At 34.9% G+C, this 21,620-nt stretch overlaps 1 protein-coding gene across 3 annotated transcripts in view; it reads left to right on the top strand.

Annotated features, from left to right (window-relative positions):
* The window catches only part of LOC135676630 (protein SABRE-like), a 72,540-nt gene that overhangs the window by 14,683 nt on the left and 36,237 nt on the right, over positions 1-21,620 (top strand). For 2 of the 3 annotated variants that reach the window (XM_065188017.1, XM_065188018.1), the window contains exons 2-8: positions 667-778; positions 9,597-9,866; positions 10,078-10,334; positions 10,694-10,910; positions 14,825-14,995; positions 15,081-15,158; positions 18,258-18,509. In XM_065188017.1, the coding sequence (XP_065044089.1) occupies positions 667-778; positions 9,597-9,866; positions 10,078-10,334; positions 10,694-10,910; positions 14,825-14,995; positions 15,081-15,158; positions 18,258-18,509 (1,357 nt within the window). Of the gene's footprint in view, positions 1-666; positions 779-9,596; positions 9,867-10,077; positions 10,335-10,693; positions 10,911-14,824; positions 14,996-15,080; positions 15,159-18,257; positions 18,510-21,620 lie in introns of those variants that run through there. The other variant, XM_065188019.1, reaches the window with a different exon arrangement.

Here is a 21,620-nt window from a genome sequence, read left to right on the forward strand (position 1 = left end):
TTTTCCACGTGTAGGTTAAATTAGATTGCATCAGCTTACACAAATAAGTCTTGAAAAACTTACTCTCATATATGTACTATTGCACTTGTATTAAGGAGACCAAACTCATGTATTTTACATCTTCTATATCTCCCAGCATTAATTTTCTCACTCAAGAATTTAAATCTCAGTTTGATTTTGGTTTGAGTAACCTATCTAACTAATACGCTATCAGTACACAGGACATTACAGGGCACCATTGAATAAAATAATAAAAGTAAAAAATGAATGGTATTATCCCAATGTCGAGCTATATATTCTGATAGTATTACTTGTTTAGATTAGTAAATAATGGTTCCTACTAATTGACACCGTCGATATTTGGAGTCAGACTCTGTTTAAATCATCTGATTATGTATCTGACTCATGACACATGACCATCTGTCTTATTTTATTTGGATGTAAACTAAAAAACCCTTGAAGCTATCTATTTTTCTTGAACCACCATGCATTTTAGACTCGTTCCAAACAAATTTGGGTATATCATCTAACTCTTGCATGATTCTTCATGGTGCATGCTGTCATATTTAAAAATCATTGTTATTGTGTTGCTAAAACCATGATTGTTGTTGCTTGTACATTATCTAAACGGAGAATCTTACTTTCACTGCACTTTTTCTCTTTCAGATTTGCTGCTAGATTGCTGGCCTGGTTTTTGAGCAGGGTATTGGGAGCATCCGTTGGGTTGCGAGTTGCTGGATGCAATTGCTTAAGGGATGTTACCATGAAATTCCAGAAGGTTTTCTGCTATCTGGACTCAAAATTATAGTTGAATTATCCAAATTAACTTTAATTTCTTCTGAACATGTAGTTCAAAACTTGCTTGCAAGAAAATGTAATTAATTTTGCTTCTAAACTGGGATTAATTTTCTTTCTTAGGCATGATTTTCAATCAAGCACATTACTGATCTTCTTTCTCTTTTTAGCTAATTCCTTGTTTGTTTCTTGGTAGATGACATGGAGATTGATTATATTTATTGTAGATTTCTACCATGCAAGAACTCGTTTTGGGATAACATGATTAAAGCTTCCAACACACCTCTTTTCTCAGTGACTAATATTACACCTTATCTCTTCCTATTTTAGACTAATTTCCATATTTGTGCCTTGGAAACCATTGGTACATTGCATAGAAATTTGTAAAAATTATCAAACTATTATTTTTTGCATCAACCTTGAATTAGTGGCAACTTTTTAACGCTGCAAGGAAGTATGAAAATTCCTTGGCTATAGTGGTTTCTAGTTAAATGATGGTTATTATGGCTTTTGTCTTTATCTTTTTTATTTTTTTTAATTTAATTGAATGTAGACAATAACATTGATTTTATGATAGGTAATTGATTCAACCTAAATACTAATTTAAATCTTGTCCTTTTTGTTTCTTAAAGCAAAATTGCTACTGTGGTTTACAATTAGAATTTTATCTGATGAATTATAAGCAAATAGTTAAATTAGCATATTTGGTTCAAAGATTCAAGAATTAATTATAGTGGTATTGTTGTTATCAGATAATTGTTTCTTTAGGCTCTGTGTTCAGTGTTCTTTTTGTCAGATTCTAGGCTACTTCAAAAGTGAGATATGCATTTTCTTCTTCTATAATGGAAAATGAGATCCAGTTGTTCTCAATCAAACATCGAGATTTAGTTGTTAAGTTTGTCTCCAATTCTGATATTCATATCCTCTAAACCAAGCACAAGATATGAGTATGAAATAAATAGACAATATCATAGTGATATGAAAATTTGGTTGAGAAAAGAAAAGACAAGAAATAGGGAAACAAGGGTCCTTTAATTTGAGCTAGTTTTAGTAAAACTTAAAGCGGTGATAGAACAATTAGGCAAGAAAAACTATTTAATAATGGTAAACAAGCTGAGGAAAAGGGTTGGTAATCATGAGCTTTTACTAGGTTCATTCAGTATGAACTTAAACTATTTAATGCTACTTGCTGATGACATTTTTTTTTGATTAGTATTAATTAAGTCAGGATAATCCTTAAAATTGAGCAATGGAAAAAAACTAACCAACAAATGATTTTCATATTAATAATACTGCATGTTTGAAGTGTGCTTTAAAATTTTAGCAATGATAAGAGAACTTGTTGAATGTATATATGAAATAATGGTCAAGAAATCCCCCAAAACAGATGTCTGATGTGTTAAATAATTGTTCGAGGGGAAGGTAACATCAAGCAAATAATTCTCATAAACTTAAGTTTGGAAGGTTGAAGTGAAGAGAGGATTGTTCCAAGTGTTGGTTATCAATGCATACCCTTTTGATAAAAGAAATTATAAGATAATTACAAGGCGTAGAATACTGAGCGGTAATATCCAAAAATGATTATTACAAAGATGAGGAAGTTATGATGGATGTGTGGTGGCACTTAAAAAGATAGAATAGGAAATGTTTACATCTGTTGTTAGTGGTAGTTCTGATTGAAGAATTGAATATGAAAATATTGAAAACCATTTAAGAGGATCCAAGGGAGACATTACAGGACCAGTTATTTGATGTTAATTTATATTAGTAGTGCTAGGAGAGTTAGTAGAAGGCCTAAAGAAAACTTAAATAAAAAAAATATGATTCCCAGGTTTCTAATTTAACTCAAGGTTTGCTTTATCGGTCCGAATCGGTATACTGACTAGCCATTGGTACGATATGAATTGAGGCATTACCAATGTATCGTATATTGGTACGCTTAGGCATACTGATGGTATGGGAACAAAATTATAAAAAATAACTCTAAAAATACCTGAAAAATAAAAAAAAGTTAGATTAGAGTTTTTAAGTTGGAAATAAATATAATTTAGTATAATTTTAGCAAAAATAATCTAAAGTATAAAAGAATAGTGATATCTTTTTTGAGCTTTAAGTAGTAGCTTTGTGGTACATTCCGAACAGTCCTTCTGTTAATACTGAATTATCTACAAATAAATGATTTAAATTGTTAGATTATTTTTTAAACAACTTAGACTTTAAGATTCATATGAATTAAGTAATTAATCGATGGATATACCTAGTTTTACCATAAAAAAGAACGATGAGACTCCACGGGCAGTGGATCGGGGTCCTCGATCCTATGTATTCGTATATAAATTTGATATGCTTGTTGGACCTAATCTTGAAATTGATCCTACGACATAGTATACTGATACACAGTATGCTATTGGTGCATCAATATAGTGATGGCTGTAGTTTGAACGTCGTGAACCACGTGTCCGAGGCGGCTTTTGAGGCAAAGACGATTATGACATGTATTAGTGCAGAGCATAGAGAATGTTAGAACTTTTACTTTCGCCACTGATCTGTTGCTCCATATCATAAGATTAATCATTGTACTATTACTTAGAGAAGTATGACCAACTATCACTGTACTACTGTTGGCCATAAGATTCTCCATAATACAACAACTGTTGATATGATGAGCTTTGCTTTGTGTTTATGTTGCGTAGGTTTTGTCACATCTACTTAAAATCATCCATTGTCTTCTTCTTCCCTCTCCGTGTATAAACTTGACCAGTACCTCGTTGAGGGTGGTATATGTAAAATACTGCTCCTCGGTCCGTGCACCACCCTTAAATTGTATAGATGGAACTATTGACTCCCGGTATTGCTGCCATCATCGATCGAGGCATTACTGTTCACGTTGTTGCCGTGTCTCTGGACTAAGTGGGCTATTGAATACAATTGAGAAGGTATCTCATCACTTGACTCGATTCTTTCCAATTGTGCTGTTGGTGCTACTGCCTTCCCCTTTGCTTTTACCTTTGCACGCTGGGTGGATGACTATTACAGTTAGGTGTCTCTAGTTCCTAGAGCAGTCTGACTCGATGTTCTCTGGCTCCTTCGTCACATTTTCATTGAGGGGGATCTTCCTCCTACTCAAGATGTGATTTCATTTCTTCTATTGCTTCGATGATAAAACGTGAGGGACGTGGAGGATCTCTCGTCTCATCAAATAGAGGATCCTTTTGGTTCTCCATTGCTTTGACCCACTCTAACATTAGCTCTGAATCTTCATTGTAGCATTGGAAGTTGATGGGATCAATCTTTGTTTCCATAGGTTCCTTATCCAACTTGACATATCGCAACCTTACTCGTATGTTATAGTGGATATATACTAGTTTCTCCAACCATCTATATGATAGTTTGTTACGGACCTTCATATGAATTAATACAGATGTTGACCAATTATGTTTGCAACCATTATCTGTTGTTATCTACGAAAGTACACGGACGACAACCTCTCTTATATTTGATGTGTTCCCTCCAAATTGGAGTCACCACTCGATTGCAAAAAGATATAAATAGGACTTTGTTAGCATAACAAATAATTAATGTCAAATATAGTTTATAATCAATATGTGTGTAACTTTTCCTCATCAGGATCCATATTGTAATGACACGATACAACTACAACTTCCGAGAATAGACTAATTGTTTTTCAGAATAATTGACCCTCTATAATACCATTGGTTGCATTAATAGTGTTTGACAAGTGTTGATATATAACATTTCTTAGTGTCAATAATAAATCTGATTGTATTCCAAGACTATAGCAAGATTGAATGATTGGATTTAGATAATACGTTGCAAGACAAATAATTTTGTTAGTAAGAATTTTTTAAATATTAAAAAAATTATAAATTAAATTACACTGAAAGTGGAGGACTAGTGTCAACAGGCTTTTCATCAAAATAGCCGAAAGTGGAGGACTTCGGGTCGATGCAGGAGTGCTCGACTGAGGAACGAAGTAGGTAGTACGTGGTGCTATACCTTTTCTACTTAAAGGAGTAGGCAACAGAAATAATGGAGAAGACGATATAATTCCAGAGGCGATCAAAACTATTGGAGACTTGGCCCAAGTCGGGGCAAAATTTTGCTCTTTTTCGGCAAAATTTCATGCATTCTAGAATTTGATAATGATGAAAAAGTGAATCGCAATAGCTAACGCAACGCAAGGAGTGCAAACACTTTTAAGTGCTTTGGAAGTATGAGTAAAGGGCAGATGAAGGCTAATAGCCAGCTCGATGCATGAAGTACAACCCTTGAGTAATGTTTGCCTTCTCAACTTTTAAGAGAATGGTGAAACTGAGTACATTAGTTCTCTTATTTATCCAGCAGAGGAGCTCTGCACAGGTTCAAAGACCCTTCGAAGAAAACTTTATGGAAGACAATAGTTGTCAAATCCTCACTAATGATGATCGGTGTTATTGAGAGTAGATTATCCTCTTCTACTTAATTGTCACCTCCAAGTAGGTTCGCAGTGATGCGAACCAACTTGGAGGTGACAATTAAGTAGAAGAGGAATCGATTGACAAATTTTATGAAGGAAAGACTCCAAAACCTTCAAAGTCTGCAAGGTGATGTTCGTTAAAGCTCCAACAGACATCTACCCAGTTCAAGTGGGATGATTCGTTTAAGAGACTAGTGCATAACAAGGAAGGTCTATTCTTTCATCTGAAGGATTTGCACAACTCAGCCGACTCTACACTAGAGTCAGAGTCATTGGTGAGTTGAAGCAGCGTGATGGATCAAAGTTTAACTACTAAACAACAACGGCGGAGAGCAACTAGGAGGCAAGAGGCATGTTATAGTTGGAGCAGAAGATTGAAGATTCAATAAAGGCGAGGAGATATAGCATCCACAAAGGCTTCGATGAGGACATCGAAGGAATAAGTTGGGTCAAAGTTGTAAACGAGGTGTTTGATGTAATGCCTATGTACGTGTCTTTTGGTTTTGTTCATGCTTTGTACAACATGTAGAGGGCTTGCAATAGGTTTGACAGCCCCATTTTGATTGACTTTTATGACCGTTTCAGGCTTTGTAAATGCATGTTGTGTAGTTGTCGCGTAGAGGCAAAACTGCCCAGAAACAGACCATTCAAATAGTCATTTTGGGGGTTTTCTAGCTCCATAGAGTGGTACCGAGTGTATGCAGTATAGCACCTAGGAACTAATATGGCTAGATGGGCCTTTAGGGTATTGTTTAGGGCTGGTTTGCTGTCTTGTTCTGCAGTGGTGTCATGTGGGCACTTGTGGGGATTTCGGGCCACGACGGACCACCTTCGATCATTTAGAGCTTGCAAAGTCATGTTTCTAATTTGTATTGTCTATCAAGTATTTGTTGAAAGGGTTGCTTGTGGATCCCGAATCAAACGCTTTCTCTAGCCCGTCTTCTCTTTTGGAGGTTCTTAAGAGACCATAAGAGGTTTCGAGGAGGCTGGCTCTTTGCGGTCGGACACGCAAGGGTGCCACACGACTTAGGCAAAACCAACTAAGTCCGTGACTTGATGGTAGCTTGCTAATATCCTTCATCATTAGATCCATGCAATGAGCTGCACAAGGAGTCAAAAACAATAATTTTTTTTCTTCAATCGTAAATCGACTTTCTTGAAATTAGCTTCATTGTCGGTTAATATTTGAACAATGTACTGTGGTTCGATCTCCTCTATAATAGTGTATGTTAGGTTTTCAATATAGTTTACATTTTGAATCTTGTTGGAAGCATTAACTGGCTTATAAAAAACCACCTGTATATTGCAATACACAAGAAAATTGATGATATTCATTCTTATTGGTCCTATCCAACTATCACACATCAGTGTCACCACATATTCGTCTTACTGCTTCTTGAAGGAGTTGAGCCAATTCTTTAGTTCTACCACATCCTCATCTAAATACACGTTGTGGATCTCCTTCGGTGTTGGAGGTTGGATTCTCGTGCCAGAATTTTGAATAGAGGAGATTATGCTCTGAAAATATAGACCTTGAGTTGTGTTTGCTGGAATCTCGTAGAAGTTGAATCATTTTACAAGTACCTTCCTAATATCCTGTTTCTTTTCTTTTGTATATGCATCGTCAATCCGTGTTTGCTTCGCTATTTATGGAGGATAGACTTGTAGATCAATATCAGTAATATCTGGTATTGACATCTTGTCATATCCTTTCATAAAACCATGGATTCCACCTTATCTTATGCTACCAATCTAGCTTAACTGAGGGGAAGTCGGTTGCCTCATGCTGGTCGTCCTTTGGATTTCTAATGGCGCAGACCCACTATCATTACCACGCTTCCATTGTGAGTCAGGTCGTCGATGTCTCATTTCTTCTTATAGATGTACTGATGCTTTAGTGATGCACAAATACCAGCTCTTTAAGATCCGAGTCGATATCATCGTTGTGACCCTCATATTCGTCATAAATTGATTCATATGTAGCCCTATAATATTCTTCCTTAGCTCTTGCCTTTTTTTTCATTTTATCTTCCTGTTTGTTGTAACTTGTCTTGAGATGATTTACGGATCTTCGTTGAAACCTTTTTGCATTTTGTAATATCAATACTCATCTGCTAAATGCATCTTCACCCAGCTAATTCCTCTACTCTTGCCAATGTAGTCATAATAAATGCATAGCCAATAATGACAGTTTCCATCTATCTTTTGGGAATGATCCCAAGCGTCATCATGTATCTGTTCCTCTGGTGTCATATTCTTATCAAAATTGAAAAAATAAGTAAGCTACAAGTAGTCCTAATTTAAAATAAAAATATACGATTATATGTATAAACCCTATCTTGTCACTATAAACATATCAATTAATGTATTCAACATTAAATATGTAGAATTGACTTAATGTCATTAAATACACTAAGTATAGTAATAAAAAATTTAATTAAACCCCAATTAGTTCTATTTTTCCACTATGAATATGTCAAACACCCTAAGAAACATTGAATACATAAATTTGATCAAATATAGGTCAAATTATGATGAGATCATCATTAAAAACATTAATCACACTATTAACATGGTTAATTATCCCCTAATTATTGCTCTTTCATTACTATAAGCATGTTAAACGGTCTAACAAATATTAAAGATATTTAATTGACTCAATATGGTTCAAATTTTGATATCATTGTAATTAAATACACTAATCACAGCATTAACATAGTTAATTAATCTCCAATTAGTTCTCTTTCACTGCGATAAACATGTCAAATACTTTAATAGGTATTAATGACATTGAATTGACCTAATATTGATGAAATTTTGATTAAATCATCATTAAAACCACTAATCGCAGCATTGAAAAACTTAATTAAAACCTAATTAAACTTATTATACCATCACAAACATATAAATCACCTTAATATGCATGAAAATACAAAGATTTGACCCATTAAGTGGCTAATTTCGAAAAAATCAGCATTGAACCTACCAATCACAATATTAAAGACCTTAATTACTCCCTGATTAATACTATTCCACCACCAAAAATATATCAAACAACATACTAGACATTAAGTCATTAACCACATAAAATAGGCTTAATCATCTCATAAATTAATAAAAATATAAAAAGAGAATACCTATCTCCTGTTTAGAGTGCTCTTCCTCTTAATCCTCCCAAATTTGATCCAATCCACAAATCGCAGCTTTGTTGAGTTTAGGAGAGTGAAATGTGAGAATAACAGAGAGATGTAAGTGAGAAGGAGTTTGCGAGAGTTGAAGAGATTGAGAAAGTGAAATGAGTTGAAAGAAGAGAGAGGAAAGCATTTAAAAACACTTTCCTATGGTTCAAACGGTCAATTTGACCGTTTGAAATAGGGCAATCTTTGCCTTTGATCGGTAACGGTCGAAGTTCGATCGTTACCGACCAGTAAAGGTCAGTAACAATCGAATTTCGACCATTACCGACTGATACATACCCCATATCACTCGATACGGGGTCGTGTAATGCTACTGCCCGGTATAGGGCGGTCCGAATATCGGTCCCCTATCAGACCGGTATATACCGCTTACACTGGGCAGTATAGCTCAATACGGCAAACCTTGATTTCACTAGTTAACTTGTTTGTGGGAAAGGATCCCTATGACCATTACCAAATAGTTTGGATTTTGGTCTCGTTTTTTCTTGTATTTTTATGTTTTTAGCAAGGTCTTCAGTTTTGAATAATATCGTCCATATCGGGCTGTACATACCGGTCCGCTAGTAGACCGGTACACGGATTGCCCGTTACCGGGCGGTATTATATATATATATATATAAAGGCCTCTCATTTTTCTGCGATGTCGCCCTCGGTGGGGAGAAGGGAGACGACGTCGCAGTTTTTTTTTTACTTATGTATATATATATATATATGTATATATCTATAAATATATATAAAGGCGCCTCGTTTTGGGGCGACATCGCCTCGTGTGGGGAGAAGAGGCGCGACGTCGTAGTTTTTTTTTTAAACTTATATATATATATATATATATAAGTTTAAAAAAAAACTGCGACATTGTCTTGTGTGATATATATATATACATATATATATATGTTCGGTATACCGCTCGGTATACAGTACTTTATTGTACCGAGCGAATATCGAAACTCCGGTATGGTACGATATTCAATCATTGGTTTTTTGTTATGGCAGTCACCATTGTATTGTGATTTGTGCTTAGGTAAATTGTATTTCATTTATTTGTCAAATATTTTTTCATAATTCAGCTTCTATATATGTAATTACTGTCTAAGTTCTAAAGTTAACTGGTGACTTTTTTTTTTCAGGGCTCTGTTGAAACATTATCGGTTGGTGAAATTAAACTCAGTTTCCGTAAATCATTGGTCAAGCTGGGGTTTGGCTTTATCTCTAGGGATCCTAAATTACAGTTGTTAATTTGTGATCTTGAAGTTGTATTAAGGCCTTTGCAGCAAAGTAAAAGGGGAAATAAGGCAAGTAAGGTGGAGAAACCTCGTTCAGCTGGAAAAGGAAAGTGGATGCTCTTAACTAGCGTAGCGAGACTTTTATCAATTTCTGTTACAGATTTCGTTATTAAGGTATGTGCTTTTGGACAAGAGTATATAGTATCAAACTATACAGATTGATGCTTGCGCACGTACACTACAGGAAATTTTACTGTTAAAAGAGAGAAGTCTCAAACCCTATTTGCACAATTGCATATAGGTTTATTTTTCTAATTCTAATAATTCATTATTGTAGTGTATTGTTTGTGTCATTTTATGCTTCATGTTTGGTCAAATTGTGTAGGTACCAAAAGCTGTTATTGAAGTAAAAGAACTGAAGGTGGACATTTCTCGAGCACAATCAAATCAGATTCTTTCTGTCAAGTTGCACCTTGTACCTCTTTTTGTTCAGCTAGGAGATCCACACTTCAGTTTTGATCATACTTTGAATTTTAGTCAAAAAGAATGCTTGCAAGCTGAACAACCATATCCATCTGTTATGGAAAAGAATTCTTTTCTTTGCGAGGATTTGTCTGTTTCTTGTGATTTTGGTCATGACAGGTGCGTCCTATTTCAAGTAGAAGGCTTATTTGGCAATCATCTGACTATAAATATATAGACACTTTAGTGGCTAGATCTCATAATCCAAATTCATATCTCATAGTTGTTAGTAGCTACCTACCAAAAGTAAGAACTTCATAAAAGCAGGACAAATGTATGGCTTGTGAAATATGTATTATGTGTTCAGTGTGTCTATTATAAAAAAATCACCTATTTTGTATCTTCTGACAGAATTATGCATTAGCAGTATTTGAGATACCTTGCGTGGCTTACTTTTGTCCTTCTAACCATCAGTTATGCTAAACAACATGATTGATTAATTCATGAAACAAATTGAGATCTATGTCTATTTGCCATAGGGAGAAAGGCATCAAAATCAGTGATCTGGACATGGTATGTGGTGATGTAGCAGTGCACATTAATGAAGATCTCTTTCTCAGAACAGATAAAAATTTGGAGACTATTTCTGACACCACTGCAACTGAAGGGGCTAGATTGGATATATTATCTAAAACATCAGAGAAAAACAAGTCCTCCCTATCCATAAAGAAGCATATTTTTGCATTTCCAGAAAAGGTTTGTATTCTGTACTATTTGTTCATTTCCTGTCTTGTATCTTTGTCAACCCATTGTTTTTTACAAGTCTTAATATTTCCTTCGGCCCTTAACACAAATGCACAATCCAATTGTTTTGTTAGGTTACTTAAATGGTTGTTAATTGATATTTATAGGCATTATAGTGTTTTTTTACTGGATACTTAGTGTAGCTGAACAAGCCATCACATGCAAGGAAAGATTTGAAAAATTTTGAGCAATATCTCCCATGCTAATTGACATTCAGACCAGTATTTTCTACTGCCAAGTATGCATAATATCATGCAATGCTTTCGGAAACAACCAACAGTATTTGCGCTACTGGTTGCATGATGCATATGTGGTATGCAGAAACATATATCCAAATATGCAATCAGATAAGATATATAAAAACATTAACTTTATATACAGTAAGATACATTCAAGCCTAAGTCATAGGTATGCTATGAGCAAATCTAAAATTCTAAGATGATGTTATTCTCATTAAGAGTTTATTTAAATGATATGTTATTTTCAATGAATAAAGATCGAAGTGATGAATGCTATATTATAGAGGACCATGTGTAGTAGTACCAAATATTAGTATTAGTTAAAAATTTAAAAGAGTAATAACAATGAGGAAAAATATGAATAACTATACAGACTATAGAGGACAACACATGTAGGATAAGATTTACATAGATAATCACATCACATTGATAACCATGTTTTGGATAGTTAAACAACAGGATATTCATATGAGGCAACATAGCCGAATTTGGAATACTATTATTAAATTGACGTAGGCATGCATCTAATGGGATAAAAATCCTGAAAGATATAAAATTATACAAATAGAAAAATAATATACATCCTCTTTGATTATTCTTTGCCTCTTAATTTTTGGTGAATGATTTTTCATGGTCTTAATCTCTTTGAGAATGATCAAGCGATGGTTGATTCTTTTACATTGAGGTGTCGACTAAGTAATCGTGTACCCCAAAGATGGACATGGACCATCAGATGGAATAAGTGAATTATTTGACCTTTCTTTCTATTTTCCTTTGGGTTTTGGTCTTTAATATTAGAACAGGAATAAGAACCAAAGTAAAAAGAGAAATGATTGTAAGTGGTTTTTTAGGTACATTTTGATTATGCTTGGACTTGTATAATGCTGCCTTTATAATGGAACAATGATCAGATGTAGTTTGATATAGTTATAATTTATTACATTTTAGAATATCTAAAGGATTATTGAAAAAGTAAATTGCTGGACTAGTATACTAGATGTGATAATAATAATTTTTCTTTTCTGAAGGCATGGTCCTTGTTTAAAAGCCAATGGAAAATGTTGAACATAACTCATAATGGCTTAGGTATATACTCATGAGCAATAGGCTCTCTAACTGACACCTTTTATCAAAATCAATGCTATTGTCAATAATTTATAAATTAAAATGCTATCTGTTGCACCAACAAACTTCATCAAACATGATTAAGATTATTAGATAATAGGATCATTCGCAAACTTGATTTTCTAAATCTAGAGTAACTATAGTAGTCTGTTCATATTTAAGTTTTGTACCTTTTTGGTACCATTGCCATTGGAACCTCTCCATCGTCAACCACTTACGTGAGGGCTTGAACTTGGGAACCCTAAACAAGGGTCTCTTTATTGGAATTTGTGTTTTTTATAATATATTCATGTATTTTCATCCATATTCTACTTTCTGTTTAGGTCGAGTTGATTGTATACTTGATCTTGATCTCTATTTGGTTATTTGATTTATTGAAAACCCTAGAGGCTTTGCCATGAGATTGGTTTTTTATGTTATACAATAATATAGATTAGTTACGTTCAATTTTGATTTAGGAGGCTTTTTCACCTTGAAATGAGAAAATGCTGATAGGAGGGTCATATCATATTAATTATTGTGATGCTGACTTTGCCTAAATTAAGCAAGATCAGCCATAGACCTTTGTGGGTTTACTCTAGGTCAAAGCCATCTTTGTTAGTACAGAGTTGGATTGATTCTTAAAGGGTATGTATGTCTCCTACAAAAGCCTAGAATGCAAGGTATGCAATATCGTACCGTACCGAAGTTTCGATGTTCACTTGATACGGTATGATATTGTATTCCGAGCGGTATACCGTCCGGTATACTGCTCGGTATATATATATATAAGATTATATATATTTATATATAAATATAAATAAATAAATAAATAAATAAATAAATAAATAAATAAATAAATATATATATATATATATATATATATATATATATAGATATATATATATATATATCGTTCTGTCTGGTAAGGGGCGGTCCGTGTACCGGTCAGCTGACAGACCGGTACGTACTACTCGTACCAGACGGTATTATTCGAAATTGTATACCTTGTTAGAATGTATGTTTTGACTATGAATTGGATTAAGACAATGTTGGGACAATTTTAGGAAGCTTATGCTGATTTCCTAAGCTGAAAATGACTTCTAAAGATGATAAGCGTTTAACAACTCAGGAATTTTTTTCCTGTGTATTGGAAGCAGCATATAGCTGTAACATTTATTCTCATCAATTTGCTATTATTGCATCTTATGCACCTGTATTGCTTTTTATCATAAAATGTGGTTTTTGGTCATATACCTATGGAGTAAAACACTGACTACAAAATTAACTAGCTAGAATGATGCTTAAACAGTTCAGGAATAGAGATGACAGGCAATCTTAGTAGTCAAGATGATAGCTATGTATTAGGAAAGAGTGCTTTTGGCATAAAATGCTTCCAATGTATTAGTAATTAGAATTGACAGCATGCAGATGGTTATTAATTAGAGTTAACCAACATGCCTAATACCATAGTCCTATTTTAAATTAATGTTTTTACTGAGAGATTGTTATATAGGTGTTACTAGTCAAGATAGACATACTATTATTTGAGCTTTCTTTCATATCAGGTCCTTGAAGTTAAACCACTATATTACAGAAAAAGGCTTCATCATGTACTTATATTTACTGGTTATATTTGGTCAAGGATGGAGAATTTATGAGGAAATGTCTACATTGGCGAAATATACCCATCAATTTGAGCGGTATCTTGGGATGTTGAATCCCATTTCTAAGTGACCTGTTTTGACTGAACCAGTCAAATTTTTTGAAAATCTTGTTGCGATCCATCGAATACCTACCTTCTCTCTTCTTCTCTTCCATTCATCTCCCTGCATCCATCTGCCATTTTGTCTGGCAGCACTCCCCATCAGTCATCTTCTGGCAGGGTCTCCAGACTCTCATTGGCACCAACCTAAGATGTGAATTAGAAGAAGCTGCTAATCACTAGAGAGCATTGGTAAGGTGGGTATCTCTGTAAGAGGATATTTTTAATTTAAAACTTTCAGATGAATGTTTCTATGTGCTTTTTTTGTTTGTTAATTAATTTTTCTATGTACCACTGGCATGGTTGACTGTGCCATGTGTTGGTATCAAGATGTGCTGGTACCATACTGGTGCCAGCAGCACCTGGAAAGTTAGGCTGCTGCATTGACTATTGAAACTGGTATGAGGATAATGAGAACTTAATACAACTGTTTAATCATTTGTTAACTGCACTTTATTTTACCTGGTTGTCATGTATTCATAATCATGTGCATATGATCATTTAATCTTTTCTTTGTAGATATACTCATTAGTACTTCATTCTATAGCGTGCTCAAGTTGTGCTTCTTAAACCAAATTTCGTTTTAGTTACTTGAAAATTTTCATGAATTTATATTTCTGGTGGAGGGTGGATTTTGATAATTTTCCTGTGGAGGAAGTTGTGATTTATATTTTGTTAAGAAAAAGATTCTGATAGTAATTAGTGTGCCTGGTTGAAGCTTGAACATCAATTAACAAGACCTATTTGTATTTTGGAAGGTTAGCTTCAGTATGCCAAAACTTGATGTGAAGTATATGTACGGAGGCAAAGATCTTATGATTGAGAACAATGTCAGGGGCATCCATCTCACAAGTAGTAAATCACAGCTAAATGAGGACTCAGGGGAGACATCACATTTTGATGCTCAATTAGTTCTCAGTGAAATTCATGTACTTTTTTTGTTGTAAAACATCTTTTATGGATTTGAACTTGCTATTTGGTTGGTTGATTGACTATCCTGTGGTTATTTTTCAGTTACTAACTGAAGATGCAACTGCAGTCTTCGAAATTATGAAAGTTGCTGTTGTCACCACCTTAGATGTTCCAATGGAAGTAAGTTCCTGATTTGCTCTCAACTCTTGTCACTTTATTTTCATAAAAACTTCTGAGATTGATGCAATACCTTTGTTATTGGCCAGAACAGCATGGGTATTGGGCATTGGCATAACGGTTCTACCTATAGCTTTAGTGAATAGCGAGTTTTTAATTTTCGAAGGGAAATAGTAGGCACTGGCACTCTATTTCTATTATTACAGAGCAGCAAGCTGTGAAAGAAACTCAGTGATGTTAGGGTTCAATGTGGATAATGTTCTGTCCTTTACATAGCCATCATTAGATTTGTCAGAACAAGTGTTGAAGTAGAATGTTCTAATATAAATCACATAGATGCATCAAAACTGTAGGAGAGGTTTCAAATGCTGAATTTTGGCATATACTTATGTTGATTTTCATGTCTAAAAACATAGAAGTTTCATTCCATAAAATTTATTTCTGCAATATTCCATTAGTTGTTTCAGTAGGTTAAAACTTGTTTTTAATAAATCCTTGCATAGCATTTTTGAGAAAAAGCTTGTGCATAACAAAATGCAATTCCAAGGGCACTTAACATTGAAATGTCAAAGTCTGTACAATTTGCAAAGATGTTACAATACAAATTTCTACTGATCCAAACTTCTCTTCCTCAGATTGATACTAATGAAAAGAGGTTCAAATTATTTAAGACGGTGCAAGTTTTTCAGGACCAGGCCAAAATAGCCATTCACAACGGAGTCCAGTAGCCTTGGATGCCCCTGTCATATACTTGGACAGCCTAGAATTCCGGCCCACTTGCCATGCCAGTAGCATTAGACCACTTGGAGGCTTTCATCAGCATTTTAGCCAACTCATCACCAAGTTTAGGCATATTTGGGATAGTATTTGGCAAGGTATGCAATACCATACCGTATCGGTATTTCGAGGTTGGTTCGGTATGGTACGGTACCTGCGTATCAAGTGGTACACTAGGGCATACCGAGCAGTAAATCAGGGCGTACTGAGCGGTTTATAATATTTCTTCCTCTTACTATAGCACTGTAGCATTGCTAGTGTAATACTGTATCACTGTAGCACGTTCCGTCCGGTAGCGGGCGGTCCGCGTACCGGTATACCATCGGACCGGTATGTACTGCCCATACCGGACGGTACCATTCGAAATTGCATAGCTTGGTATTTGGTGGGTCAATTCCTAGTCCTAGTAGCAGTGTGGACTGACCTCTATACACTTTAGAAATTCTTACTGGACCCACACTTTGCTGGATTGACTTCAAATCACACTGGGGGATACAGTTTATAGGATAATGTTCTCTAGATGTTTGGAACTAATTGGGGTACAATTAAGAGTTGGTGGCATGGACAAGCTTCAACAGCTAGCTAATTGGCACATTTCCTCTACCTAGTCCAATTAGAACTTGAAGGATTCATCATGGGTTGCATAATTGTAGATAGAGTAGAATTTATGCTTTATTAGTATATGGGTTCAGAATAGGTGAATTATGTCGTCCTTGAGGCATATAATTGAAGTATTACTTCTAATAAAAATCTTCCTGTTTACTCTTTTTCTCTTCTACCTTTTCATCTCTCTGTTTAATTTCATTTCGTGCTCTTTTCTCCACTTTTCTCTCTATTTCCATCGCTAGAAAATATCATTTCTCTCGAAGTATTGAAGGTTCCATTGTAGTTACCAATTCGTTTACCTTGGGCATAATTCACTCAAGTCAAGCAATGGCTGCATTAACATATGCTAGTAAACTTGGTTATTAAGGCCATCCCATTTAATCATCGACCAATTGTTTCCTGTAAGATACTATGTTCCATAGTTAAACAGAATTAAAGATTTGTTTGAGATGTAGTTTAGGTCTTGTACGGTTTTTAAGTTGATGAATTTTATTTAACAGTTATTGCTCAATTTTGTTAGTCTGTTGACCAAAGGAAATGTCAGATCAGTGTCATGAGTTAGCCTTGGCTACTATCTATGATGCAGTTGTAGGTTGCTTCTAGTAAAATAGTTTTAAGGCATCTTTTTCTTCATCAAGCAGAGCTGTTTTTAGCTTGGTTAATAGAAACAATGTTTTAAATCTCAGTCGATTGGACCAGTATTGATACTAATACAGAACTGGATCATGTGCTGATATAGGTTCATCATTTAAAATATCACATGTATTGATTGGTTGGGCCAATGCAGTCCAATAGTCAACTGGTATGTGGACAATTTTGCCTAATTTGATTTGATATGGACTGTACTGCAAAGTAAGCTCATTTTATATGTTTTGTTAGGGATATAAAACTGTATAGGTGGTAAACTTATCATTTAGTATTGGTACCAACATTTTAAGGTATTGATAGTTGTTTGTCCTTTTTTTCTCCTTGTCGCTCTTTCTTCCTCTTTCGACCCCTTCCTCCTCCCTGCCACATCATTGCCATTGCATCCTCCATCTGATTGTGTCACCGTTGTCTTCTCCTCATCCAGGTTTTTGTGTCGTCCTACTGGTATGCCTCTTCTCTTTCTCTTTTTATTTTGTTCGAACATTATTGACCTATACTGAATGATTGCACTTCAGTCAGTACTGCTACTATACCTGTCTGCATGCTGACTGAGATCGGTATCAAATTGAGACATGAGCATCAATATCATCCACAAACATTGTCCTATCTAAATTTTTGTAAAAAAGAGCTACTGGCTCAAAAGTTCGTCACAGATGAACTGCAGTTGTTTTTGTTGTAATTCTCATTTTAAGATTTAGATTTATCCTTTGTTGCTTTGCCTGTTTGAGTTTGCTTTCCTCAATTGCCATAGCTCTAGTATGATACTATGTAGATCCTGTATGTTAAGTGCCTCATGCACTAAATCACCCATTTTTTAATATTATTCTTGTTAATGACAAGTAGAATTATGAACTGAGTTTTATGTCTTTTTTTTTCATGTTTCACTGCCATAATACCTGCATGATGTTTTGAATCTTCCATCATTGCTCTTTTGATTTGTTATTGAAGCTAATTGACTTCTTCCTTGCTTACACCTAAATTCTACATGCGGATGTGTATGCCTATATGTTCATGTTGTTCGTTCAAGATTAAAATCTTGATTTCTAACTTCAAGTATGCCTTTGTTCGTAGCTGCTTCTACCAATTAGAGTTGAGGTTGATATCAAGCTTGGTGGCACCCAGTGCAATCTCATTATTAGCAGATTAAAGCCATGGTTGCAGCTTCACATGTCCAAAAAGAAAAACCTTGTTCTTGTGAAGAATAAGTCTCAGAATGAGAATTCTGAAACCAGTCATGTTAAATCCATCATGTGGACATGTACTGTTTCAGCCCCAGAGATGACTGTTGTCCTTTATAGCCTTACTGGTTTGCCACTATACCATGTAAGTTCTCTATAGCTAGGAACAAATTTACTGCCACTTGAAATCTCCTTATCTAAGAATGATTACTATATTGTATTTTTGAGTTTCTTTTGCTACAAAATATGACAAGAGAATGGTAGGATATCAGTAATACTTTTTCTTTTTTCATTTTACTTATCATCAGCAGATATTTGGTTATGTAGTTTCTATCTTTGACCATTACTAGTTTCTGTGATATCATCAGCAGATATATGACTAGTTTCTGTATGTCACTATGTTGCTCATAATCCTGTGATTAAGTTCATCTTTGGTGAGACTTTTCTATGTCATCATAATTGCAAGTTGCATATTTGAACTGATGATTTGCAAATACTGGAAATGCTGTCTTGGTGCTCCCAATTGATTTATTGTGTTGCAATTCTGTGATTTTAGTTGTCCTCATATGCATATTTATTATTTTACTTCTTGCATTATATCCGTAGTGCTGCTGTATGTTTTTTTCGTGTCATTGGTCCTATTGCAAGAGATAACAGTAATGCATAGGTATGATCAGGAATGCACATAAATATATACACATATCCGACTTGAATTTGTGTAGGTCTGGGCATGAACCATCTGGATCTAGGCTAGATTTGAGATCTAAGCTAGATTCACATGGATGGGACCTTAGATCTGCGCAGTCTAGCCAACACTCACGCAGATTTGCCTACATTTTTATAGAGTTAAAATAGATGTTTGTTTGTATTTTCAATATGAAGTGTACATTGTATAGTTGTGCAGCTAAAATAGCCAACACCTTAGATCTGCACAATCCAGCCAACACCCATGCAGATTCGCCCTACATTTTATAGAGTTAAAATAGATGTTTGTTTGTATTTTCAATATGAAGTGTACATTGTCTAGTTGTGCAGCTAAATGAGTTACTTGAAATTGGTACTTTGTTTGAAAATGGCAACTAACAGACATAAAATTGATTTGACTTGGTTGCATGTCTATCACTTAGATAATCATTAACATTGGTAGTGCATCCACTGTGACTACATTGATCTAGGTGGAAAATTGATCCATTTGAAACAATCATTTGGTTGGCGTTTTCTCGAGATGGCCAAATGTACATAGGTTTGACCATTAGATTAAACGAGCTTTTAGGTTAGAGTTGGATGCTTGCGATACCCTGAAGCTTTAACAAAAGACATAACAGGAGCACATGGATTAATGAGCATCTAAGTTAGCTATGGGAGTCGACTTTCTATGATTATGAGGGTTCCAAGGACCATGGTTCGTCATTTCGGGTGCTGGCCCCTTGTTGGTCTATGATTGGATCAGTATAGGTCCAATACTCTTTCTTTATAGTTTAACCATTTGAAACTCCAAAAGTGCCTATTTCATGGGTTTCCTACCTAATAAAGTCAAAATTCGTATAATTTAAGTGGTTTAAGATATAAAACAACATCTATTGCATTGAAACATGTAACGGAAAAGGAACACTAATGGAATCTAAAGAATACATCATAATTCACAAATATGTGGAGAGATATCTAAGTAATTATACATAAAAATGGTTGTATAAGAAGATCATATGCTTGTCCCTATTGCCAAAATGAATGTCGTGATTTCACGACGGTGGATTAGGTTCCTCAATGTGATGAGGTTGCATATCAATATGGTATATTGGAAAGATCAAGTGGGTTAAGATATGATCAACTTGATCCTTGGGGATCTAGGCTTGATCCACAAGGATCAAGGCCTAAATTAGGTGAATCGGGCCCTAATTAAGTCATTAAACAAGCATCAAGCCAAGGATTTGAATATCATACTGTATCACCCGATATGGGCGGTATGTACCGGTCCGCCAGTAGATCAGTATGCGGACCATCCACTACTAAGCGGTATTAGGTATTTAGCCTTGTATCGGGCGTTACAAGGCTGTATCGAGTGGTAACGATTGAAATTTCGATCCTTACTCACCTGTACCGATTGGTATCGGTCGATTTTGAGCAGATGCGATAGAGCTTAAACAACGTATACACAGAACGAAGCTCATCTTATTCACAACCATCGTATTATGGAGAATTTTACGACCAACAGCAGTACGGTGATAATTGGTCATACTTCTCCGAGCAATAGTATGATACAGAGTAGTAGATCAATAGCGAAAGTAGAAGTTTTGACATTCACTAATACATACCTCAGGAGCTGCCTCGGACATGTGATTCATGACGATCAACCTACGATCATCATCACATTGATGCACCAATGACATATGATATATCAATATATTATGTCGTGGGATCATTTTCAAGATTTGGTCTAACAAACATATCATATTGATATATAGATACATAGAATCGAGGACCCCGATCCACCACCAGAGGAGGCTTGTCGTTCGTTTGGTAGTAAAATCAGGTATATCTACACATGTAATTACTTAATTCATTTGAATCTTAAAGTTTAAGTTGTATATAAAATAATCTAGTAATTGAAATAATTTTTCTGTAGATAATTCAATATTATCGGAAGGACAATCCAGAACTGACAAAACTTGCGAACCTTGCCCAAGGCTACTCCGTAAAGCCTGAAAAAGATATGTGATACTATTCTTGTCTAATTTACATTTTTTGCTAAAACTATACTAAATGTATATTTATTTCTAACTTAAAAACCGTTTTCTAATTATTTTTTATAATTTTCAGGTATTTTTGGATGGTTTTATGCCTCTTTTAGGTGTACCGCTTGATACACCGTATCGTACCGTACTGAACAAAGTTTGATACACTGGTACAGTGCGAGATTAAAAACCTTACATCAAGCCCCTAAATTAACTCATTATACAAAGAATAAACTTTACATTTGCCTAATTTTGATGAGATTAACCATGGGATTTTCAATTCATATGTTCTTAAAAAATTAGACTTCTCCTTGAACAAGCTCTTGAATATGAAAAAAACTTGAGTTACTGGGAGAAAGCAGGGGAAGATGGTTAAGATGAGGGATGGAAAAGAGAGACAGAAGGAAGGGAAGAAGATTGCTTTTGTTAGTTTATAGATGGAAAGGAGTGAACAGTAAGGGGAAGGGAATATAGCTGTTAGCAAGGTTTGCAGTACCGTCCCCTATGGTTTGGTAAAGTTGGTA

Source organism: Musa acuminata, chromosome BXJ1-6 (assembly GCF_036884655.1).
Source record: "Musa acuminata AAA Group cultivar baxijiao chromosome BXJ1-6, Cavendish_Baxijiao_AAA, whole genome shotgun sequence".
NCBI classification, from domain to species: Eukaryota; Viridiplantae; Streptophyta; class Magnoliopsida; order Zingiberales; family Musaceae; genus Musa; species Musa acuminata.